The sequence below is a fragment of the Pelodiscus sinensis genome, chromosome 18 (genome assembly GCF_049634645.1).
Source record: "Pelodiscus sinensis isolate JC-2024 chromosome 18, ASM4963464v1, whole genome shotgun sequence".
NCBI classification, from domain to species: domain Eukaryota; kingdom Metazoa; phylum Chordata; order Testudines; family Trionychidae; genus Pelodiscus; species Pelodiscus sinensis.
In genome coordinates this window covers 4105542-4126712 of record NC_134728.1, presented here as the reverse complement: position 1 = coordinate 4126712, position 21171 = coordinate 4105542, and the positions used below count along the sequence as shown (strand labels likewise).

Sequence of the window (21171 nt, the reverse complement as noted above, 5' to 3'; positions counted from 1 at the left end):
CTAGGGGGTGCCACTATCATCCCTTTAAACTTGTCCCTGGCTGCAGTTTAAGGTGCTGCTGGTTGTTCTATCCCAGAGTGGAAACTTTTTAACTCTTCACACTCTAGAGTGTTTTTATCCTGTGCGGCTGGGGATCTGGACTGGCTGCCTTAGCAGCTCTGCCTGTGTCCAGAGGTGGGTCCTGCCTCTCCCTAGGTCAATGGGACCATATCCCATGCACCAAGCCCTGGATCCCGTCCTGGCAGTCGGGACGGTGGGAGGGTGCAAAGGGGGCTGCTCTGAAGCGGCTGATCTGATGAGCTGATGGGGGCCCCGCTAGGGCTGGGAGAAGCCTCACCGCTACCCGTTCCTTGTTAGAGGAGACACAGTGAAGCGAGGAGCATCTGTCCCTGTCACGCCACTGCCAGGGCTCAGCTTATGGCCAGGCTCTGCAAAGAGCTGTTCTGAGTCCCTGAATCCTCGTGAGGACGAGACCCGACCGGCAGCTCGACAGGCCCTGGGCCAGGCCTGTGTTCCCCTGGAGAAGCTGGTTCCCCTGACCTGCTGAACATGCTGCGGTCTGGGTGGGACTAAACAGAGCTGAGGACGCCCCCGAAACACCCAGCGTTGCTGCTGCCACAGACAACAGCAAGTCTGGGTACAAGCTCAGTGCAGCCCAGGGCTCAAGGATCGATGAGGAGGGGAAAGCGGCCTCTGTCCCTGAGCCGGGCACACGTGGCTCCTGCCTTTCCCCCGCAACTGAGCAGGGCAGGGCTGCGGGGCTTAGGGCTTGGGCCTTGTCTGTCTCACGTTTACTTTGGGATTTACTTTGGGCAGTGACACGTGCGGGGATAAACCCTGCTTTGTACTCGCTCCCTGCCTCTGTGTGAGGCGTTTGCACCCCGCCGCCAACACGGGCAACATTTCTCTGCTGTAGATAAGGCCTGAGCCTTATCGAGCACCTGCCTGAGAGAAGTCAAGGCCTCCCATGCATCCTGTACATCAGGGGTGGGGAACCTGGAGCCCCCGGCTTCCTTGGATCTGGTCCCCGAGGCTCCAGGCGCCCCCCCGCAGCATGGATGACGAGAGAGGGATCGCTTGATGATGATTCCCTGCTCTGGCGCTCCAGCCCTGCCCCCACTGCTTTCCCGCGGGTCTGCAGCACACAGAATCTCCCAGGCTGGGCCCTCCCCAGACTCTGGTGTGCGGGGGGAATGTGGGGAGTGATTTTCTCAGTCGGGGGCCATGGTTCTTTTTTGGGGGGGGGGTGTTTGTTTTTGCTTCTCAAAGTTGTGTGTGGCTCCCGACTGATTTTTTTCTGTGGATCAGCGACCCCCCCACCCGAAAAATGGTTCCTTGCCCCTGCATTCGGTGCCTTATTGCCTCTCCTCTGCACGCCCCTGGGGCGGAGGCCCTTGTGTGCAGAGACAAAAAGGGGTGCCCCCCGCTAAGGGCGGGAAGCCCATGGTGCCTTGTGCAGGCCTGTCCAGCAGCAAGATTGTTGCAGCCTGTCCCAGAGAGCGCTGGGTGGGACAGGCAGGGTGCAAGGTGGCTCCTTCCTTAATGGTGACACAGCCCAGGAGTCCGAGCAGGTGGCCGGGCCGCGAGATGTCTGGTGGCTCCCGTCCTGGCCCTTCCATCCGTCTCATTTCAGCGGCTCTTTTGGAAGCAAGCCCTAGATCAGCACCTGCCGATCCCACCTCTCTCTCCCTGTGCAGTGGGAAATCCACCTCCCTGGCACAGAGGCTCGGTGAAAGAAATAAGCGAGCAGGCGGGGTTTGTTCATGTGTCCTGCCCCTCCGGCAGCGTGAGCCAACGCTAGGTTCCTGGCAGGGCCCAATAAAACAGGTCTCCCCCCCGGACCCAACATTGGAACTCGGGGGGTGGATGCGAGGGTCCTTGTGGATCCAGTTGTAAGGGGGCGTCACCGTGACCCACACAGGGTGCACCCCAGTTAATATCAGAGTCACCCTAACACTAAAGGAAAGATTAAATCATCAGCTTTTCCCCCAAATCTGCATGGAATGACAGCAAAGCGGGAAGCTGAGGCTCTATCCTTTATATTTAGACCATGTCCTATTATAACGCTCTCTGGGCCATTTTAATCATTCGTGTGCAGCACCAAGCACCTTCCTCCTCACCGGCCTTTCGCCCAAGGGCCAGTAAGGGTCACACGGGGGCTAGGGGTCCCGGTCATAGAACTGATGTCACATAGAAATGATGGCCGGTATCCTACACTCGGACCCTGCTTGGGAGGCCGGCGAAGAGCAGAGATCCCGCGCTCCCCTCCCTCTAAGCCACTGACAAGGGAAGGGGCAGGGGTCCGGATGGGTCGTTCGCCAGCAGCTGAAAGAGACGTCTGCTGCAGAGGCCAGGGGATTGTTTAAAGAGGACTCAGGCGCAGTGTGTGTGGGGGGGGGAAAGGGGCGGGGGGGGGGGCGGTGAAATTAACAAGAGGGCCAGTGTCAAGAACACTTTTAAAATCTACCTGCTTTGATTTGCACAACTAACCCGTGGCTCACGCTGGGTGGATCAGCTGGAGGGAAGGAAGGGGCTTCGGGTGCAGGTTCCAGCTCGGATGATTTTATTGTGTCACTATATTTGGGGGGAGGGGGGATTCCAAGTCCAGGGTCTTGGTCCTTGAGAATCTCAGCTTGCGTTGCTTTGGAAAACGGAAGGAGGTTAGGTCCATCAGTGGCTATTAGCCAGGATGGGTAGGAATGGTGTCCCTAGCCTCTGTTTGTCACAGGCTTGGAATGGATGACGAGAGAGGGATCGCTTGATGATGATTCCCTGCTCTGTTCGCTCCCTCTGGGGCCACTGTCGGAAGACAGGACACTGGGCTAGATAAGCCTTTGGCCTGACCCAGCCTGGGTCATGTCAACACTAGGAGCTCTTTGTCGCCGGGGATATCAGTACGGGCTGCAGGCAAAGTCTCCTGGGAGGGGTGCAGGAGGGCGGCCAGCGCTGTTGCTTGTTCGTTTCAGACTCTCTTGCTTGAATGTGAGCGTGCTCTTTGCAAGGCAGCCGGTGCTTCCGGAAAGGGCCGTCCTCAGAGCCGCCTTCGGACTGGATTGGATTGGAGCTGAGGGACTCCCGGGTACAGCCTCGGCGCCTTTGCTCAGCCTCCGGGCCGACGGGCAAAGATGGAAAATGTTGTTAATGTCACAATTAAAAAAAAAAAACAACAACCGACGTAGAACAAAAAAATAGGGAGGTAAAATCCTGTTTAATTGGTTAACCGATTAAAGGGGGGGAGCTGGGCCCCACACTGCGGACAAGGGCTGCTCCGGTTGAAGCAACCCCTGCCTGCGGTGGGCCCCATGGGGCTGGAGCGGCCCCCTTCCCAGGGCAGGTAGGGAGCTGCAGAAGTCCCTCTGGTTAACCAGAACCAGTTAGCTTCACCCCTGAAGGGTGAGGGTAACCAGTGAACCGTTCACATCCCTGCAAAGAAAGGAGGTTTAACCGGCCCCTTGCTAGATTAGGCTCGGTCAGGCGAATAGGTGAAAGCCCCGACGTTCAGACATGGAAACCAAGATGGGCCAAGGGCTCTCCGGCCGAGCGCGGTACAGAACAATGGAGCATCGGCGGGGAGGGCTCCGACGACTGACGTCTTCTTTCACGAGGCAGGACGCGAACGCGCTGGGGAAAGATTTTTATTTTTAAACTTCTGAAAGGGCTTGCCAGACACCGGGGGAGTCTGAAATCAAACTGCAGCGTGGAAAAAGCTCTCCCTTTGAAGCTCACCCACTCCGCCGTGCAATTGGCCTCGTTACTGAGGGGGCGGGGCTCGGCTGAATGGCTTTTCTCGAGGCCGCATTGTCCACGTTCCCTTTGAATTCCCGTCCCCGCGGCCGCGTGTCGCAGTCGTGCTGCTGTTTCGCCCGGGCGTGGGGGGCAGTGTCCTTTCCTCTGTTTCTTTACACGTCCTCATTGCGCGGCGCCGGGGTCCGAGCGTTGGCGGCGTGCGTCACTGTGACGCTCTTCTGTGGTCATCTTGCTGTGGGGCATCCGGGCGGATGTTCTGCGTGCGCCTCGTAGCCCAGGAATCCTGTGCCCTGAACTTCCAGTCGCCTCCTCACGAGAGCAACCCTCTTTATTTCAGACCTGGGCCGTGCGGTCGGCTGCATCGTGTCTAAATAACAGAGACGGTTGGCGTTGATTTGAGAAAATCAGATCCCTCCGGTGTCAGGCCTGTCTCGGGAAAGGAAACCAACCCAGCGCAGGGGGTTGCTGCCGGCAAAGGTCACTCGCTGAATTTGTCGGTACTGCCCTGGTCTCGGGAGGGTCACAGACACCATTCAGACCCCTTTGTGCTGGACAGGGCTGCCGTGTCTTTAAAGTCCACATTCCTGGCATGCTTGCAGCAAGAATGCCTGTCCCACAGATGTACCGAATAGCCCCTCTGCTAGGCCTTTTTTTGGCTTACCCCGCACCATAGCACACTTGGACTTGGAGATCATCAAGTCCAGTCCCCTGCCCTCATGGCAGGACTCAGCGCCAGATCATCCCTGCCAGGTGTCTGTCCAACCTGCTCTTAAATATCTCCTGTGATGGAGATTCCAGAAGCCCCTTAGGCAATTTATTCCAGTGTTTAACCCCCCTGACAGGTAGGAAGTTTTTTCCTAATGTCCAACCTAAACCTCCCTTGCTGCAGTTTAAGCCCATTGCTTCTAGACCTATCACCAGAACTTAAGGAGAACAATTTTTCTCCCTCCTCCTTGTAACACCCTTTTAGGTACTTGAAAGCTGCTCTCATGTCCCCTCTCGGTCTTCTCTTTTCCAAACTAAAAAACCTCAGTTCTTTCAGTCTTCCCTCATAGCTCATGTTCTCTAGACCTTTCATCATTTTTGTTGCTCTTCTCTGGACCTTCTCCAGTTTCTCCACTTCTTTCCTGAAATGTGGTGCCCAGAACTGGACACAATACTCCAACTGAGGTGTAATCAGCACAGAGTAGAGCGGAAGAATGACTTCTCGTGTCTTGTTCACTATTAATGCATCCCAGAATCGTGTTTGCTTTTTTTGCAACAGCGTCACACTGTTGGCTCATATTTATCTTGTGGTCCACTATGATCCCTTGATCTCTTTCTGCAGTATCCTTCCTAGACAGTCGCTTCCCATTCTGTGTGTGTGAAACAGTTTGTTCCTCCCTAAGTGGAGCACTTTGCATTTGTCCTTATTAAACTTCATCCTATGTACTTCAGACCATTCCTCCCGTTTGCCCAGATGAGTTTGAATTAGGACCCCCTCCTCCAAAGCAGTTGCCACCCCTCCCAGCTTGGTATCATCTGCAAACTTAATACATGAACTCTCTCTGCCATTATCTAAATCCCCCTCCAAACACACCTCTTGGCCTGTTTCTCCTTCCCCCGCCCCAAGCCTGGCAGCTCCATTTCCAAAGCAGGTCGGTTGCCAAAAGTGAAACGCACGGTTCCTCGAAAGGGCTGGCTGAAGGCTGCCGACACAGGCAAAACAAACGGAAAAAATTCACCGGAAATTCTGTGCTGGGGAGCGGGGCCCCTCGCTCCAGGGAGCAAAGCAGGAGGTGCAGGGACCCCGTTCTGATCAACGTGGGCTGTGGGGCAGCTTATTTAATAGTCGTCCTCTGGATCGTAATCCCTGCCCACGTACGGGGTGGGAGCCACTGGTGAGGGGTTACCCCGTTCTTGTCTTTTTTTCTCTGTGTTGGAGTAACACCCCTTGTGCTTTGGGGGCACATCAGCCTTACAGACAGTGGGGACCACAGCGTGTGGCCGGTGGTGTGGGGCCCAGCCTGGCAGGCCCTCGTGAGCCATGGGACGTGACATACAGCTGGGTTTTAATCGGCCCACGTGCTGCCTCACACACCTACTGCTTAATGGCCGTACCTCATATCCTGATGCTCCCTAGTCTCTGTTCAGCTCTGCTGTGCCCGCCCATCCGCGGTCCTGCCCTCTTCAGGCTTTTCCCTCCTTCCCTGCGTTCACTTTGCCAGTTCCCCGGCTTCCTCTACCTCTGCCGCTCCTTCAGGCCTCGGCTGCCCCTCGGCACCAGCCGGCAGTCGGGGATTTCCCCGGACCGAGCCACGCAGCCGGGCCACGCTCCCTCCCTTGTCCTTCTCTCTGGGAGGCAGGGCGAGGAGCAGCGGGTGGAAAATTGCTGTCGAAGTGGCAGGGCGGGCGGAAAGCACCTGGCAGCCGGACGGCTGAGCGGGCAGAAAGCAGAGGCCTCGTGCCGGAGCGATTTGCGTGGCAGCGCAGGGCCGGGGGTGTTGGGTTTCACAGGCTTGTTTATGCCGAGGCTGGAGGCAGCTCCGGGGATACGAGGCGGGCGCAGCTGCAGCCTGCACGGGAGCTCCTCAGAACTGCCCTGCTTGGAGGGAATTTGAGTTTATTGCCCAAAGCTGGGAGCCGGGAGCCGGGGGAGGGGGAGTAGGCTCCCTCCCCTGCAGAGGGGCTGCCCAGGAACACCAGGGCAATATTAATACCCTGCCTCAGCTTCTGCCAATGGGCTGCTTAGGACCGAGAGAGTCTCTTCTGCCCCCACTGGCTCTTGTGTGGGTATCGGACAGATACGACCCCCCCGGGGCAGACTGTCTGCCCTCACCGGGGGGCTGGGCCTGCTAATCGGCTCCCTCTGGTCCAGTCCTAAGGACTCCGGCGCCCCCCCAGCCTCAGGTCTCTTTCTCCAGATGAGTGCTTGGAAGGGGGGGGGGGCAGTGAGACTGGCCCCCTCTGTGCCCCCTGCAGCTCTGTATGGCAGCAGCCGGGGAGCAAGCCCTGGCTGGGGAGGACACGGGGGGGGGGGGGGGCGCGGCTGTTCCCGCCTCCTTTTTTTTTTTTTTTTTTAACAAAGTCAGTGCTATTAATATCAGGTAATGAACATAATCTCTGGGATAAGCTCTCCTCTTCCTGGGCGCCTTGGTCACGCCAGGGCGCCGCCGCTTGCTTGTTCTTGCCTCGCTCCGGCTGCCTTGCCCAGCCCTTCACCCGCACGCCAGCCCCCTGGCAGCCCGGCCGGGGGTCTGAACCCCTTCCTCCCGCCCCGCGGGGCGCCCTGGTGGCAGGGGAACGGCCCCACGTCGGCATGGTGTCTCCGGAGCGCTTCGTTCCCACGGCAGCCCGGTTACCGTGGTAGAGCCGTCCAGGCGGGGATGTGACAGGAAGCCCCAAAATCCAAATCCACCCCCATACACACTCTCTAAACTCCTGCCCCCCCCCCACACCCCCCCCCCCCCAGCCTGATCCTGCTGCAACTGGGTGGAATGAGCAGCCCCCCTATGTATGTGGACGTCGGGATCTCTGGCTGCTGGGCCCTCGGGGCAGACGGCAGGTGAGTCTTGTCAATAGCTTGCTTGGGTTTGGTTTGGTTTTAATCCCTGTTTGCCTGGGAACGGATTCGTCGCGCCACCGGACCCGACAGCACCGGGGCTGTTTGTCAGAGGGTTGGGGAATTGGAGGCGGCAGCTGGGAGACGGATCAGCTTTGTCCAGGACCCGGGAGGAAGCCTGTGCCAAACAGCTCCTCTTGCAGCAGGAGTGGGGGTGGCTGTGGGTGGAGGGAGGGGAGTCGCGGGGCAGAGAGTCTGGCTCAATAGTTAGGGCTGGAGTATTGCAAACGGAGACTGGGTCTGGGAGGGGTGGGATGCCCTTTAATTTACTGGCCTGGGATCCAAGATCAGGTGCTTTCCCGTTCCTGGCTCTTTCAGAGTTTTGATTAGTTTTTTTCCTCAGGGTTGGGAGTGTGTGAACTTCTTTTCCTACTGAAACCTGCTGCCTCTTTAAATGACTGTTGGGGAGGGTCTTCTCTTTAGCCTCTCAACCCATCTGGTCCTGTCCACAACACCCTTTGGTCGTGAAGCTACTTGATGGCCGTTGGGAACACAGAATGCATTGAGATAGAAGGAACTAAACTTTTAAAGGGGACAGCCCCAGCAGTGTTCCCTGTAAGCTGGGCGCTTGTGTGGCCACTCAGGAGAAATTCAAATGCCGCCCAGGTGATTAGGAGAGTGCTCATGGTTGGGCTTTTTGATTAATTGTGGTGCACGTACCTCGGTGCACCTACAATTATTCCGCACATGGATGGGAAAAATTAGAGGGAACTGCACGAGGGACAAAGTCTGAACTAAAATGAGAAGCATCCTTCTCCTCTCTCCCTGCATGATGGGTCAATTGGGTGATGAAGAAAAGCTGCAGTAATTTGCGCCAGAACGAATCTGTACAACCCCTTCCTGTCTTGCAGCAGAGACTGGGGCTCACACGTCAATCGCCAGTAGGAGCGTGGTTGATTTACTCGCAGAGATTAGCAGACGGCTTTGTGGGACGCTGCTGAACGGATTGCACTGTGGTGGTGCACTGTGGTGGTTCACACTAGGAAAGGCACTGGCATTATCACTGGGGCTTGACCCCCCACACTCACCCAGTCAAGGCCAGTGGTATTATGTGGGCAGGGTTTACTCTGCAGTCCTTTTTGGAGCAGGGGATGTGACTGAGAATCAGGAGGAATCTGCAGAGGCAGGAGTGTTGTGATGAGCCTCGAGGACTGTGTAGCCAGAGTGTGTGTCTATCCCTCCAGATACGAAGCGAGATGAAAAAGACTGTGACTTTCAGCTTAGAAAAGAGGAGACTAAGGGAGGGGATAGGATATAGGTCTATAAAATCATGACTGGTGTGGAGAAAGTGAATGAGGAAAAGTTATTTGCTTGCTCCCAGAACACAAGAACTAGGGGTCACCAAATGAAATGACTAGGTAGCAGGTTTAAAACAAACAAACAAAAGGACGTTTTTTCTTCATGCAGCGCACAGTCAACCTGTGGAACTCCTTGCCACAGGATGTTGTGAAGACCAGCACTTTAACAGGATTCAAAAAAGAACTAGATACATTCATGGAGGATGGGTTCATCAATACTTATTAGCAGAGCTCGCTGAACTGTGGCGAGCCCCGCTCGCCAGCCACGCTGTCCGGCGATCTACGCATACGCAGATCGCCAGAACCCGGCTCTTCCAGGTTACAATCTACTCGCCATGGGCAAGTAGATTGTATAATTTGTCGAATGGTGTCTCTAGCCTCTGTTTGTCAGAGGCTGGGAATGGGTGACAGGGGAAAGATCATGTAATGATTCCCTGTTCTGTTCACTCCCTCTGGGACATCTGGCATTGGCCCCTGTGGGCAGACAGGACACTGGGCTACATGGAGCTTTGGTCTGACCCAGTCTGGCCATTCTTGTGTTCTTATGGCCCAGTTTAATGAGAATAGCTGAAATAATACGCCTGCGGCATATCCAGAATCACTTTGTCTCGGAGTGGGAGAGGTTGGGGCAGAGAGCAGCAAGAAAGGAGAGGTAACTTCTGGCTTCCCAGCAACACCTAATGTCACACTTTTAATACCCAGCTCTTCTCGTAACAGGTTGTAAAGCATTTGGCGGCGGGGGTGGGGCGAGAATGGTTCTCCCCATTTTACAGATGGGCAGTGTGAGGGGGGGCGTGTAAGCTGGGAAGAGAACACGGATCCCTTAGGTCCCTGTTCAGCAATGAGCCGCACGTCCACACGGCGCCGTACCAAAATCCATATGGGAGGCGCCCGGCTGCCTCCTTCCCATCAAACTCGAGCCACCTCCCCCCGCCACCCCGCTGCTCCCACAGAAGCAGCAGCGCAGGGGGCAGGTGGGAGCCACAAGCACCAGCTCCCACAGAGCCACCTGATACAGAGGCAGCAGGGGGTGAGGTGTGTGTAATCGTTAGGCTGAACCGATAAGCCCAGGCATATTGGTTACTCGTGTTAACTCCACGCTAATATCCCTGTTCTGAACTGGAAATTCGGTCTGCCTGCCCCACCCAGTCCAACATAGCATGGGTGGATATGTCGTTCCCCTAGGGCTTCCTGGCCTGACTATAGGGTTGCCAGATGGTCTCCCAAAAAATACCAGACGCCCGGTATTTTTTGGTCAAGCAAAAAAAAAAAGAAAGGAACACAGGCGATCGCAGTTGGGACTCCCAGCCACGCCCCCCACCCCGGCTAGGCTTCTGAAGCACCCAGAGCAGCGATCGTGGCCCCGCCTACCGGCTGGGACTCCCCGACTGGGAGGCGGGGCCGCCATCGGCTCTGGAAGCCTGTGATTGCGCAGAAGCCTGGCAGGGGGAGTGGCTGGGAATCCGTCCCCACAAGACTTCTGCGCAATTACAGGCTCCCAGCACCGATCGTGGCCCTGCCTTCCAGCTGCTCCCCCCGCCCACGCCAGGCTTCCATCCGGTGCGCAGCCGGAAAAATCAGAGAATACTGGACATTGCACGTGTCCGGTATTCCCTGATTTTTTTTTTTACTGGACAAAGAGCGCAAATACCGGACTGTCCGGTAGAATACCAGACACCTGGCGACCCTACCTGACTAGGGTTATCAGATGGTTTCGACAAAAATACCAGACACACTTGACATCACCTCCCAGTCGACATTCCATCTGATTTAGAGAATACCGGACATTTCTAGTTCCTCAATTTGTTTCCCGAACAGAAAGCTCAAATACTGGACGGTCCGGTTCAAAACCGAACACCTGGCCACCCTGGGCTCGACATCACTGGAAATTAGCTCCGGCAGAGGGGGCGTACCCCACCATGGCTGTACCTTAGGGACCAGCTGGGGAAGAGGAGGGGTTACTTGCTCCTGGTGTGTCTCCACCCCCCTCCTTTGGGAGGAGTAGTGAGAAGGCCACGCTGGGGAGCCACGGAAGGGGGGTCTCCTTCATGCATCGGGGCTCTTCTTTGGGGTCTAATCTGAAGACCACAAAGCCCCCGGGGCCAGGCTAGCGTGCGCCCTTGAAACCCGCTGACCCAGCCATCCCTCAGCATGGCCTCCTTGTGATTCCAACTCCAAGCAGTGTGAGGCCAGCAGGGCCAAACTTTCTGAGTCCAATTCTTTGCAATCTCTCCAGGCACCTCAAGGCCCAGTGCCTCCCGGCTCCTAGTACAAAATACAGAATTCCTTTTTAAAACGACCTAGCCATACAGCCTTGGGCCATTACTACAGAATAGGCATGTAAGGGTTTAACCGGTTCGCTCATGCTTATCGGTTACCGTTAACGGTTACGCCCTGCATGGCCCAGCAGCCCTGCGGGTAACCACGTAACCAATAGAATTCTGACCAGTTACCCGGTTAATATTTGAATTCATTTTTTTACATCCCTGCTGCAGAACTGACTTGAGCCCCCTTGCTTAAGAGAGCAGGGTTGTATGTGCTAACTGCTCATGCTTGTTGCTGTTGCAGCCGGCTGAGATCAGGGCTCCGCTTAGATTATTCCTCTTTGAGGCAGGGAGCCATCTTTTGCTCAGTGTTTGGATAGCACCTAGCACGGTGTGGCTCTGTTCCAGGCATAGGGTCCTAGCCGCGGCCGCAGAACAAAGAATTGTGTTTCTGTTTAAAGGCAATACACGCATAGTCAGACTGACCCTTTTGCAAAGCCCTTGCAATCGAAGGTGGCAAGATTGCATTGTAAGAGGGGATTGTTGAGATCATGAACTAAAAAAGAAATTGGAGCCAAAAAAAAAAAAAATCTTTCCAGAAAGTGTATCTTGGAATTGCCAATATGCTGGTTGAATTCTGGTGCAGTCGGAAAGTTCAACAATACAATTGAGCAGTATAAAAAAAAAAAATGAAGCATGACATTAGTTTCTGGTCTGTAATCTTTATTGGTCTCCAAACTAGCTGAAACAAATAAGCAAATGTTCACGTAATGCATGGATTATGGGTTTGTGTTAAACTACAAGAGGCAAAACTATCTAGCGAATAACAAATGAACTCTTGGATGAAAATTCTCTGCTGGATCGAAGAAGGGTTCTCCCACAGGGCCCTCCACAAGGAGGTTTCAGCTTCTCGTGATCGGAAATGTCTGAGTCATCGGTTTCCCTTGCACACTTTTATGCATCCCATGGTGACGGCAGTTAGGAAAGGTCCCGGCGGTCCGTGGATGGTGAAACACCACAGCTAAGCAACCAATGGGATTGCTACCTGCTTCACAAGCTCTAGGGCCATACCAATGTTCATCGGCACAACGTGCTGGAAGCTGGGTGCGTGGTAGGGATGTAACCGTGTAGTCGATTAACCAATATGCAAAAGCATCTTGATTAATGCTATAGACATTGCCGGTACATTTTTTAGCAGGCTGGCCAGCAGCTCAGCTCAGTTCTGGTTCACACCAGGTCTGGGACCTACCCCCGCTGCGGCTCTGCATTTAAAGCATTTAAAGCAGGCAGCCCAATTCAATTCCTGCTCACGCCAGGTCCAGGAGCTCAGTCCCCATCCTGGACAGGGGCTGCTGCCAACCCGCGCTGTTGCCTCTGTATCAGGCAGCTGCGTGGGGAGACAGGCAGCCGGTCCAGAAGGGGAGCTGGTTTTTAAACTGCCTCCCCTTGTGGACCAGCTCCTGCCTGGCACCCCATGCTGCTGCCTCTGTATCAGAGGCAGCAGCGTGGAGTGGCAGGAGACTCCTTGGGACTGGGGCTGGAGCACACTGGCTGCTGGCCCCGCCCCTGGGGACTATAGAATAGTCGAGTAACCAATAAGACTTCATGCGGTTAATCGACTATTCAATGAACCGATATTTAACATCCCTAGGACGTGGCCGAGTGTGTTGTACGTGAGGAGCAAGAAACACAAGCAAACAGGTTGAGGTTTTCAAGGGAAGCCTCTAATTCTGGGCAGACACGTGGGGTCCGATTTTCAGAGGAGCCAAGTACAGGCAACACCACCTGAAATGGGCAGGACTTGGTGTCTGGTGTTGGATGTTCAAAATTAGAGGCCACTCTGAAACATCTGGCCCCGCTGCAGCTGGCTGATCCAAAGGCGAAGTAGAAGGCGAGAGATCCTGGCTCCTGGTCCAGGCAGGGCCGGATTAAGGCATGGGCTAGCCGGGCAGCTGCCCAGGGCGCCTGATGGCGGCTGTAAGGGGCTCTGCACGGATCGGATCGTGGGCTGCAGCAGCTTCCAGCGGCCACCCTGCAGCAACCGCCCGGGGCGGGGGACGCGTTAACCCCTGCAGCGCCGGCCAGCAGTGCCCTTCCCACTGCAGCCACGGGGCCCTGCACGGCCAGGCTCGGCCGGCCCTGGGCTGTGCACCAGCAGCCATAGCTGGGTTGGGCCGGGCCGGGCATGTGCATCCTGCCGCCGTCAGCTCCGCACACCCTCCCCCATGCGCTGGGTGGGGGCGGGGCTGTGCGTGCGCCCTCCCCCAACCCACGGCTCAATTCAACTGTCTGCCCGGGGCGCCGGAATGGCTCAGTCCAGCCCTGGGTGCAGATTCATGTTTGTCAGAGGGGGGTGCTGAGAGATTCCAGTCCAGGCGAGGGGAACCGTGGTGCGGGGCTCTCGGGGGTTCCAAAGAGGAGGAGCAGTTGTGGTGTTACGCAATTACAGGGGTCCCAAGGCAGCGAAAGGCCCCCTGAAAGCTAGATCTGACCTGTGTGTGGGGGGGTATCAGCTGCTCTGTTATCCACGGTGCCGGCCGGGGCTAAGAACGGGGTCCTCAGCTCAGCGTGATCTCACCCACGCTGTACACGCGTGGTCACTGGGTCACACCAAAGGTCCATCTAGCCCAGTAGCCTGTCTGCCGACAGTGGCCAACACCAGGTGCCCTGCAGGAGGTGGACCGAAGACAATGATCAAGCGATTTGTCTCGTGCCATCCATCTCCAGCTTCTGACAAACAGAGGCCAGGGACACCATTCCTACCCCCTGGCTAATAGCCCTTTATGGACCTAACCTCCATGAATTTATCTAGCTTCTCTTCAAAGTCTGTTATAGTTCTAGCCTTCACAGCCTCCTCCGGCAAGGAGTTCCACAGGTGAGACAATTCCTGCCCTGCTGAGCTTACTGCCTAAAAATCCCTTCCTGCAAAGACAGCCCAAGAGTAGAGCCCCACCCCTGCCCAGAGCCCAACTGTGAGCCTGTCCATGGCTCTCAGTGGTATCGCCAACACAGCAAAGAAAACTCCCCCCGAGAGAGGCTCAAGTAGGCAGGTCTCCTTTGTGCTCCATTGGTAAAACTCACTTGGAGGCTTTAGCGTAATATCAGCCCCCTACGCAGAGAGCTGAGTTTGGAAGGTGGTTGAAACGCACATTCTCTCCCTGCTAAATAACAATCGCATCTTTGCTTGTATCGAGCTGGAGCGTCTTTGTGTACACACCAGCATCCTCCCTGGGCCTCTGCCCCGCTTGGGAATTGCAGGTGTTAGTTAATTGCTACCGCCAAGCCCTCTGGGGGGAGCAAAACAAAACCCCCCAGCTGGCAGGCAGTGCTTTTCCCATGTTTTCTGTGCTGGAAGGAGTCCTTTTGCTCGGGGTTAGTGGATACAGGCCGGGGGCTTTCCCTGTTGGCCTCAGCTGTTTGTGCTCAGGAGTTTTAATTCTGCATTTCTGGGGGTGCCGCTGTGCTAGGCGCAGTGTATGCACTGTAGCAGACAGTCCCTCTGCCAGAGCCTACGGCCATCACCCGGCAAAGAGAACCGTGCCCGCAACCCCCTGCTCCTGGATGGAACTCCACAGAAAGTAAAGGAGAGACGGGCTGTCTATGTCCTTCCCTGGTAGGCCTAAATAGAGGAAACAGAGAAAAAGAAGCACAACGGTTATCAGGGGCCCAGGAAGGTTAAGTGAGTCACCCAAGGTTATGCGGGGAATCTGTGTCAGAGCTGAGACGTGATTCCCAGCCCTTTGCCTTACCCACCAGTCCGTTCTCCTGCAAGCTAAGACGCTAAGATTTATGCCTCTTTACCGTTTACTAGGCATCGCTGCAGCTGGTGCTTTTAGCATTTAAACGTTCACATGGAGTTTTGCTGAGGGATTCTCAGACCAGATTTAAAATAAGCAGGATGAGAGAGAAAACTTTAACTCCCCCATAATCTTACCATTGGGTGTCCCAGCAAGATAAAAAAAACAACCCAGGCCAGACCCAGGGTGTTAGACTCAAAGGCTCGTGTTCCTCATGTTAGATCTGCAGGGGCTACTGTGTCCTGTCCGCCTGAACCCAACAGGCCCAGCCGATAGGGAAGGAAAACCTTGCCCTAGCTGTCGCTGTGTGGGCAGTGGGCGCTTGCCCGCTGTGGGACTGGTGAATGCCGACGGACACTGTGTGCGCCTCTCCTCTGCAGCCAGGAGTGTGTCGCTGGGAGGTGGAGGCGGGGGTGGTGTTACATGCCAACCCCGGGTACATCTCACTAATCCCTTGGCCGGTTGCCTGTCTCTGCTGCAGCTGAGCCTCTCCGGCAGGGCTGGAAAAGGTTACGGGAGGAGCTGGTCAGAGTCCAGAAAGATTTGGAGGGAGTCTGGAGATGGCTGGGAGCTGTCCGAGCCTGGGCTCCAATCGGCCTGCGTGACTCCCCACTGCCTCTCCGAACACACTCACAGATCCTCTTGTCCGCCACCGCCGGCTCCTGGCTGCAGGAGGAGCAGCACAGAAAGGGGATGGTGTTGAAATCATGTGGCGGGTGGTTCCCCCCGCACAGTGAATGTAACGTGGGGGGGAACCCAGATTTCCTGGCCTGCGCAGGGTGGTTTCTTCCGCCTGCCTTTGGTGGCAGGACTGTTTTCTCCCGGTGGTGTTGGTTGTTGCTAAAGGCTTCAGCGGGGGTCGGGGCATTCCAACGGAGGGCAGGGGAGAGCGGGACGGCGCCACACCAGGGGCAGCGGCCCAAGAGAAATTCAAATGCTGCCCAGCTGATTAGCAGAGCGCCCGTAGCCTTCCACCGTCGGCAGCATGTGTTTCTACGGGAGTGCACTTCTGCGTGCACGTTGGTGCACAGAACAAAATGTATTCCGCACACGGGTGGGGGTGGGGGGAATGAGGGAACATTGGTAGGCAAGTAGGGGTGATGTCCAAGGCACCTTGTTGTCTTCGGTTCCTCCTGTGACCTGCTAAGACACGTGGGCGGCCCCATGGCGGGCTTGCTCTGCACGGGGCCGTGTTCTGAGATCAAAAGGAAGCGGTGTGGCCCCTGTAAACGTCCATCCATGGATGCCTCCCTTATCGTTGTGACCATCCTGCCTGGCCCTCTGGATAACACTGGCCATGGGACGTCCCCCGGATTATTCCAGTCCCAGGGGTCTCGGGAGGAGCTTGGACCCTAGGTCGGAGAGCAGAGAGAAGCGGCCCCCCTTCCTACGGCTCCCACACCAGCTCTGGTCTTCCTCCCCTGGCTCCCAGGAGATGGGGCAGGTGATGCTAAGCCGGCTTCCCCGCCCAGGCAGCGCCTGGGATTGTTGTTATCCCCTTAAGACGGAGGAAAAATCCCCCCCCCCCCCCCGTGTGTTGAGGGTGGGAGGAGCAGGGAGGCCGCAGTCGGAAGGCTCAGATATAAATAATCGGCTCTGTCCCTGGCAGCGCCGGCTGCAGCTTCGCTCCTGGCTTGGGGCCACCGTGCGCCACGCCGAGCCCCTCCCACGTGGCTGCCAAGCACGAAAGGGCTTCCCCCCCCTTGTGCTGTAACAGCTGGTGAGATAACGAGGACGCTGCCCATGTGGTTGGACCACAGAGGCCCACATCCCCCGCATGCTGGGGCACCAGAAGGGCTGGGAACACAGTGGCGGGGGGGGGGGGGGGGTTAAAAATACAACCTGTCTCGTGCCCTGCTATGGAGGGACAGGGCAGGGGCTCTCCTGGCTGGTTTAGATCCCGTCATAGAGGTGATTTGTCTTTGTTCCCAAGTGAGAGGAGGCTCAGAGGGGACGTGGGCACAGGGCCGGGGGGGAGGGCGAGATTGCCTGAGGAGGTGAGGGTTAGGAAGTGGGGGCGTGTGGCCTAATACACACTTGTGTGTTCTCTACCGTCGTGCAAACATGGCTGGGCTGCTTCCGGCCAGGACCCTCGAGAACAGATGCTCTCACCCTGGCCCGTGGAGAGCCCAGAATTCCCTGTTTGCTGAGAGCTTTCTGTGGGGGAATGTCTCCGTCCCAGCCCTTACCTGTGCTGTGTGCCTGGAAACCCCCCTCCCTGGGGTGAGTCTCAGAAGTGTTCACCAGCAAACGTGCCCCTCTCCCTGCACTCTGGGCGAGGTACTAGCAGGCAAGTTATTTTACACATGGGTAAACTGAGGCACGGAATGGTTGCGTGATTGGCCGGAGGCCCCACAAGAAGCCTGGCTCAGCCAGGAAGAGAGCCCGGGATCTTGCGCCCCAGGCCTCTCTGTCCACTAGAGACCCTTGCGCTGAACAGCAACTTAGAGCCGGAACTTAAAGCAACTGTTTCCAGGCCTGTCCAACCCAGGGTTAAAGCAGTGGTTTGGGCAGGACCCTCCTCTGGCCTCCTCCCTGGGGTCTGTTCTCTCCCACTGGTGCTGAAACACACTCCTGCAGATCCGCTGTGGAGATCTCACAGTGGCTGGGAACTAAGGGTCACCACATGAAGTGGAAAGTTTTTCCCAAAACAAAAGGAAGTTTTTTCTTCATGCAGCGCAGAGTCAACCTGTGGAACTCCTCGCCAGAGGATGTTGTGAAGGCCAGGATTTTAATGGAGTTCAAAAAAGAGCTAGATAGATTCATGGAGGTTAGGTCCTTCAATACTTATTAGTCGGGATGGGCAGGAATGGTGACCCTGGCCTCTGATTGCCAGAAGCTGAGAGTGGCTGACAGGGGAGGGATCACTTGTTGATTCCCTGTTCTGTTCACTCCCTCTGGGGCACCTGGCATTGGCCACAGGGCTAGATGGACCTTTGGTCTGATCAATATGGCCGTTCTTATGCAGGAGGAGGTTTTGTCGTCCCCCTGGGCGAGTTCAGGAGAACACGGTTTATTGTTAATCCTTCTGGTCTCTTTTCTGATCAGTGTGTCTGTTTCCACCTCTCTGGACAGCTCTCGGGGAGGGGAGGAAGTCCCCACAGGTGAGGGGGGAGGGACGGAGGTTGCCCTGGTGACCGGGTTTCTTCCTCCTCCCGTCTCCTAGCGCCAGCGGTGCGGAATCCTTGGACCGGCTGTACCCCGCAGTGGGAGCTCCGAGGCCGCCCCGGAAACGGACCACCAGCCAGTGCAAATCAGAGCCGCCCCTGCTGCGCACGAGCAAAAGGACGATCTACACGGCCGGGCGGCCGCCCTGGTACAACGAGCACGGGACACAGTCCAAAGAGGCCTTTGTCATCGGTATGGGAGTGTCTGGGGCGTGCGCCCCTCTGGTCAGTGTAGTGTAAACGGCTGCTCCCTGGGGACGGCCTCCTTCTCCTTGGGCCGCCGAGCGCTGCGGTGCCGAAGAATTATTCTCTGGCCCGTGGTCTACGGGGCGTTAGACTAAGGCCAGCGATTTTTCAAACACCGGGTCACGGCCCAGCACTAATGTCGGGCGCTGGGTCTCGGTGCTGCAGGGGGGTGAGGTGGCTTCCCTGCCTGTCCCGGTACTGCAGACTGTGCTGGGCCCCAGAAGTGGCCGGCAATAGGCCCAGCTCCAAGGTGAGGGGAGGGGGGCACGCACTGGACTCCACGCACTGCCCCGAGCACTAGCCCTGCACTCCCATTAGCTGGGAACATGCTGCCGGCTGCTTCTGTGCGCAGCCTGGTCTGCGGTGCCAGGAGAGGCAGGAAGCTGCCTTAGCCCCCCCACTGCGCCACTGACCAGGAGCTGCTCAAGGTGAGCCCCTCCTGCCCCAGCCCTGCCCCCCCCCAAAGCCAGCCCCCCCTCCTACACTCCAAAGCTCCTCCTCAGCCCCTCCCCGGAGCCCACACTCCAGTCACATGATGTTGGGTCATTTTCTCCAACGAGGCCACGAGAAAAGAAGTTTGAAATCCCTGCGCTAGGTCACACAATGTCCCTTTTGGCCTGGGGATCCACCCAGAGAAGCCCACAAGGGAGTGGGGCGTGTCTGCTGTCCCACCACTGGCCATGGTCACAGAGGGAGCCCCCAGCATGCGCCCCCCCCCCCCCCCCCGCGGTCCATTACAGAGTGACCGAGGCGGGTGCATTGGCTGTGTTGGCATTGAGGTGGCACCCAGAGACCTCACTGTGACCAGGGTCCCATGCCACCAGCTGCTCTGTGGGCATGTAGCGAGCCGTGCCCCGGCCCCAGTGAGCTGACGCTCCGCGGAGCCGGGACAGAGGAGGAGTGGGGTGGCCTTTCCCTCTAATCCAGGGTGAGCGATCCCCCCTCTCCCTTCGCTCCACATAAGGGTCACAGTTACAGAGCAGTTTCATTGTACTGGGTGTGTCCAGCACCAGCATTGGCCCTGGGCTGGTTCGAACGCCGGCTCCCCTCCTAGCCTGAGGATTCTCCTAGGAAAGGCTGAAGAGCCTGGGCCGTCCCTCGCAAATTACAGCGCCATTCGTTCGGCGTCGCAGCACGTTCAATCACAGGAACTGCAAGGAACGTGCTCGCTGTTTCCAAAGGTCCCTCCCGCCTTCGGGGCAGCCAGGCGGGATCTGCCGGCTCCGGGGAGGCCAGAAGGGCGGGCTGCCGGCGAGGCTGCCGCGAGCTAGTCTCTCTCTCCCCCGGCAGGGCTGGGAGGCGGCAGCGCCTCTGGGAAGACCACGGTGGCCAGGATGATCATCGAAGCCTTAGATGTCCCCTGGGTGGTTCTGCTCTCCATGGACTCGTTCTACAAGGTGAGCTGCTGCCGGATCTTAGCAGGCTGCTCCTCCCCATTACTGATGGCTCAGGTGCATTTATCCCCCTCCACCCTCTGCCCTCCCGGGTCCTCTCTCGGCCTGCCGAAGCAGAACAGCACAAGCTGGCCAGGGAAAGACCAGCATCTCTTTCGAGTGTGTGTCCATGGCCTTGGTCAGGACTGGCAGAGCTCTGCCATGGCGCTTGCTCAAATCCTGCCAGTGTTCGGCCTCAGTCTCGGGGACCAGAGGACCAGGTCTGGAATAGCCCGGTCGGGACTGAGCTGTATTAGCTGAGGGACACACACATGCTCCACCATCAATTAAATGTCTAGTTTCTCTTGACGCCCTCCCCATGACTGTAGGACCCAAGCCTCTCTCCATCCTTCACGCAGTAAAGATTCATAAAGCCCCATGAGGCAGGGAAATGCGGTCACCCCCGTTGGGAAACTGAGGCACGGAGAAATGTGCCCTTGGCTGAGGAGTGCGTCAGGCACTCTCTCTGTCTGTGCCTCTCTCCTCCATCACAGAGGGCTGTGGCGGAGCAAGGATTTGAACCCAGGACCGGCCTGACAGGTGGGTCAATCCTCTCCATACGTGCAACCTGCCCAAGGCCCCTTTAGCCTCCGAGCACTGGGCCCAGAGCCGGAGAGGGGCAGGGCTGGGGATGCCCCAGGTGAGGCCTCCAGCCGCTAGTCTCAGCTGGGCTGGAGAGGAAATAGGACTTCCTTTTCCCCTGCCTGGGCCAGATCAGACCTACCCTCCGCTGCAGGGAAGCTCCACTCGCCCCCCCCCCTTCCTGCTGCCATTGATTCCTATCTGCAGATGGGGGGGTCACTGTACAGGGAGCTGCCCCCACACCTGTCCACCCGACTCAAAGAAAGGGCACCAAAACACACGTTGGCCCAGGTTCCCTTCGGCCGGCCCTGGGGCGCTGTCCTCACCACTGTCCCTCCTTCCTCTTGCTACGGTGTCACCAGTAGCAGCCCCTTCTCCAGGACACGGGCCAGGGAGCACGGCTGCTTCTGCCTGCAGGGGTAGGAGATTCCTGGAATCCCGCCCGGTAGGGCAGATCTGCCCCCTGGCGCTGCTCCACAGTGTACGGGATGGGGGGTGCATTCCCACGGTCCCTCGCACCGCCCTGCTGTCTGCTGAAGGGGGCGGCACTGAGCCCTGCAGCGCCCCCTTCTGTCTCCGGCAGGTGTTGACCAAACAGCAGCAGGAGCAGGCAGCCAGCAACGACTTCAACTTTGACCACCCCGATGCCTTTGACTTCGACTTGATCATCGCCACCCTGAAGAAGCTCAAGCAAGGCAAGAGCGTGAAGGTCCCCATCTACGACTTCACCACCCACAGCCGGAAGAAGGAATGGGTAGGGGGGCACAGGGACTGCCGGGGGGGGGGGGGGTGTGACACGTGGGGATGAGGCGATGCTGGGATGCGAAGAAGGGGTAATGCACCTGCCTCTTCCGACCAAAAGTCCCATGCCCGTCAGACTCCACAGATGGAAAACCCAAGAGCCCAGCCTAGGAGCTCACGTTCAGGGGAATTGGATGTATATTTCTGGTGCGGATTGTGTTACTCCCTGGCGTGGCAGGAACCCAGCAGGGGCAGCATAATGGGCTGGCTTGGTGTGCATAAGGGAGGGAGTGAT

The 21171-nt window shown here is 57.2% G+C and overlaps 1 protein-coding gene across 3 annotated transcripts in view; it reads left to right on the top strand.

Moving 5' to 3' along the window:
- UCKL1 (uridine-cytidine kinase 1 like 1) overlaps positions 1-21171 on the top strand; it is a 50589-nt gene that overhangs the window by 2609 nt on the left and 26809 nt on the right. For 2 of the 3 annotated variants that reach the window (XM_075901003.1, XM_075901005.1), the window contains exons 2-4: positions 17874-18067; positions 19411-19517; positions 20719-20889. In XM_075901003.1, coding sequence (XP_075757118.1) covers positions 17874-18067; positions 19411-19517; positions 20719-20889 — 472 coding nt within the window. Of the gene's footprint in view, positions 1-6806; positions 7292-17873; positions 18068-19410; positions 19518-20718; positions 20890-21171 lie in introns of those variants that run through there. The other variant, XM_075901004.1, reaches the window with a different exon arrangement.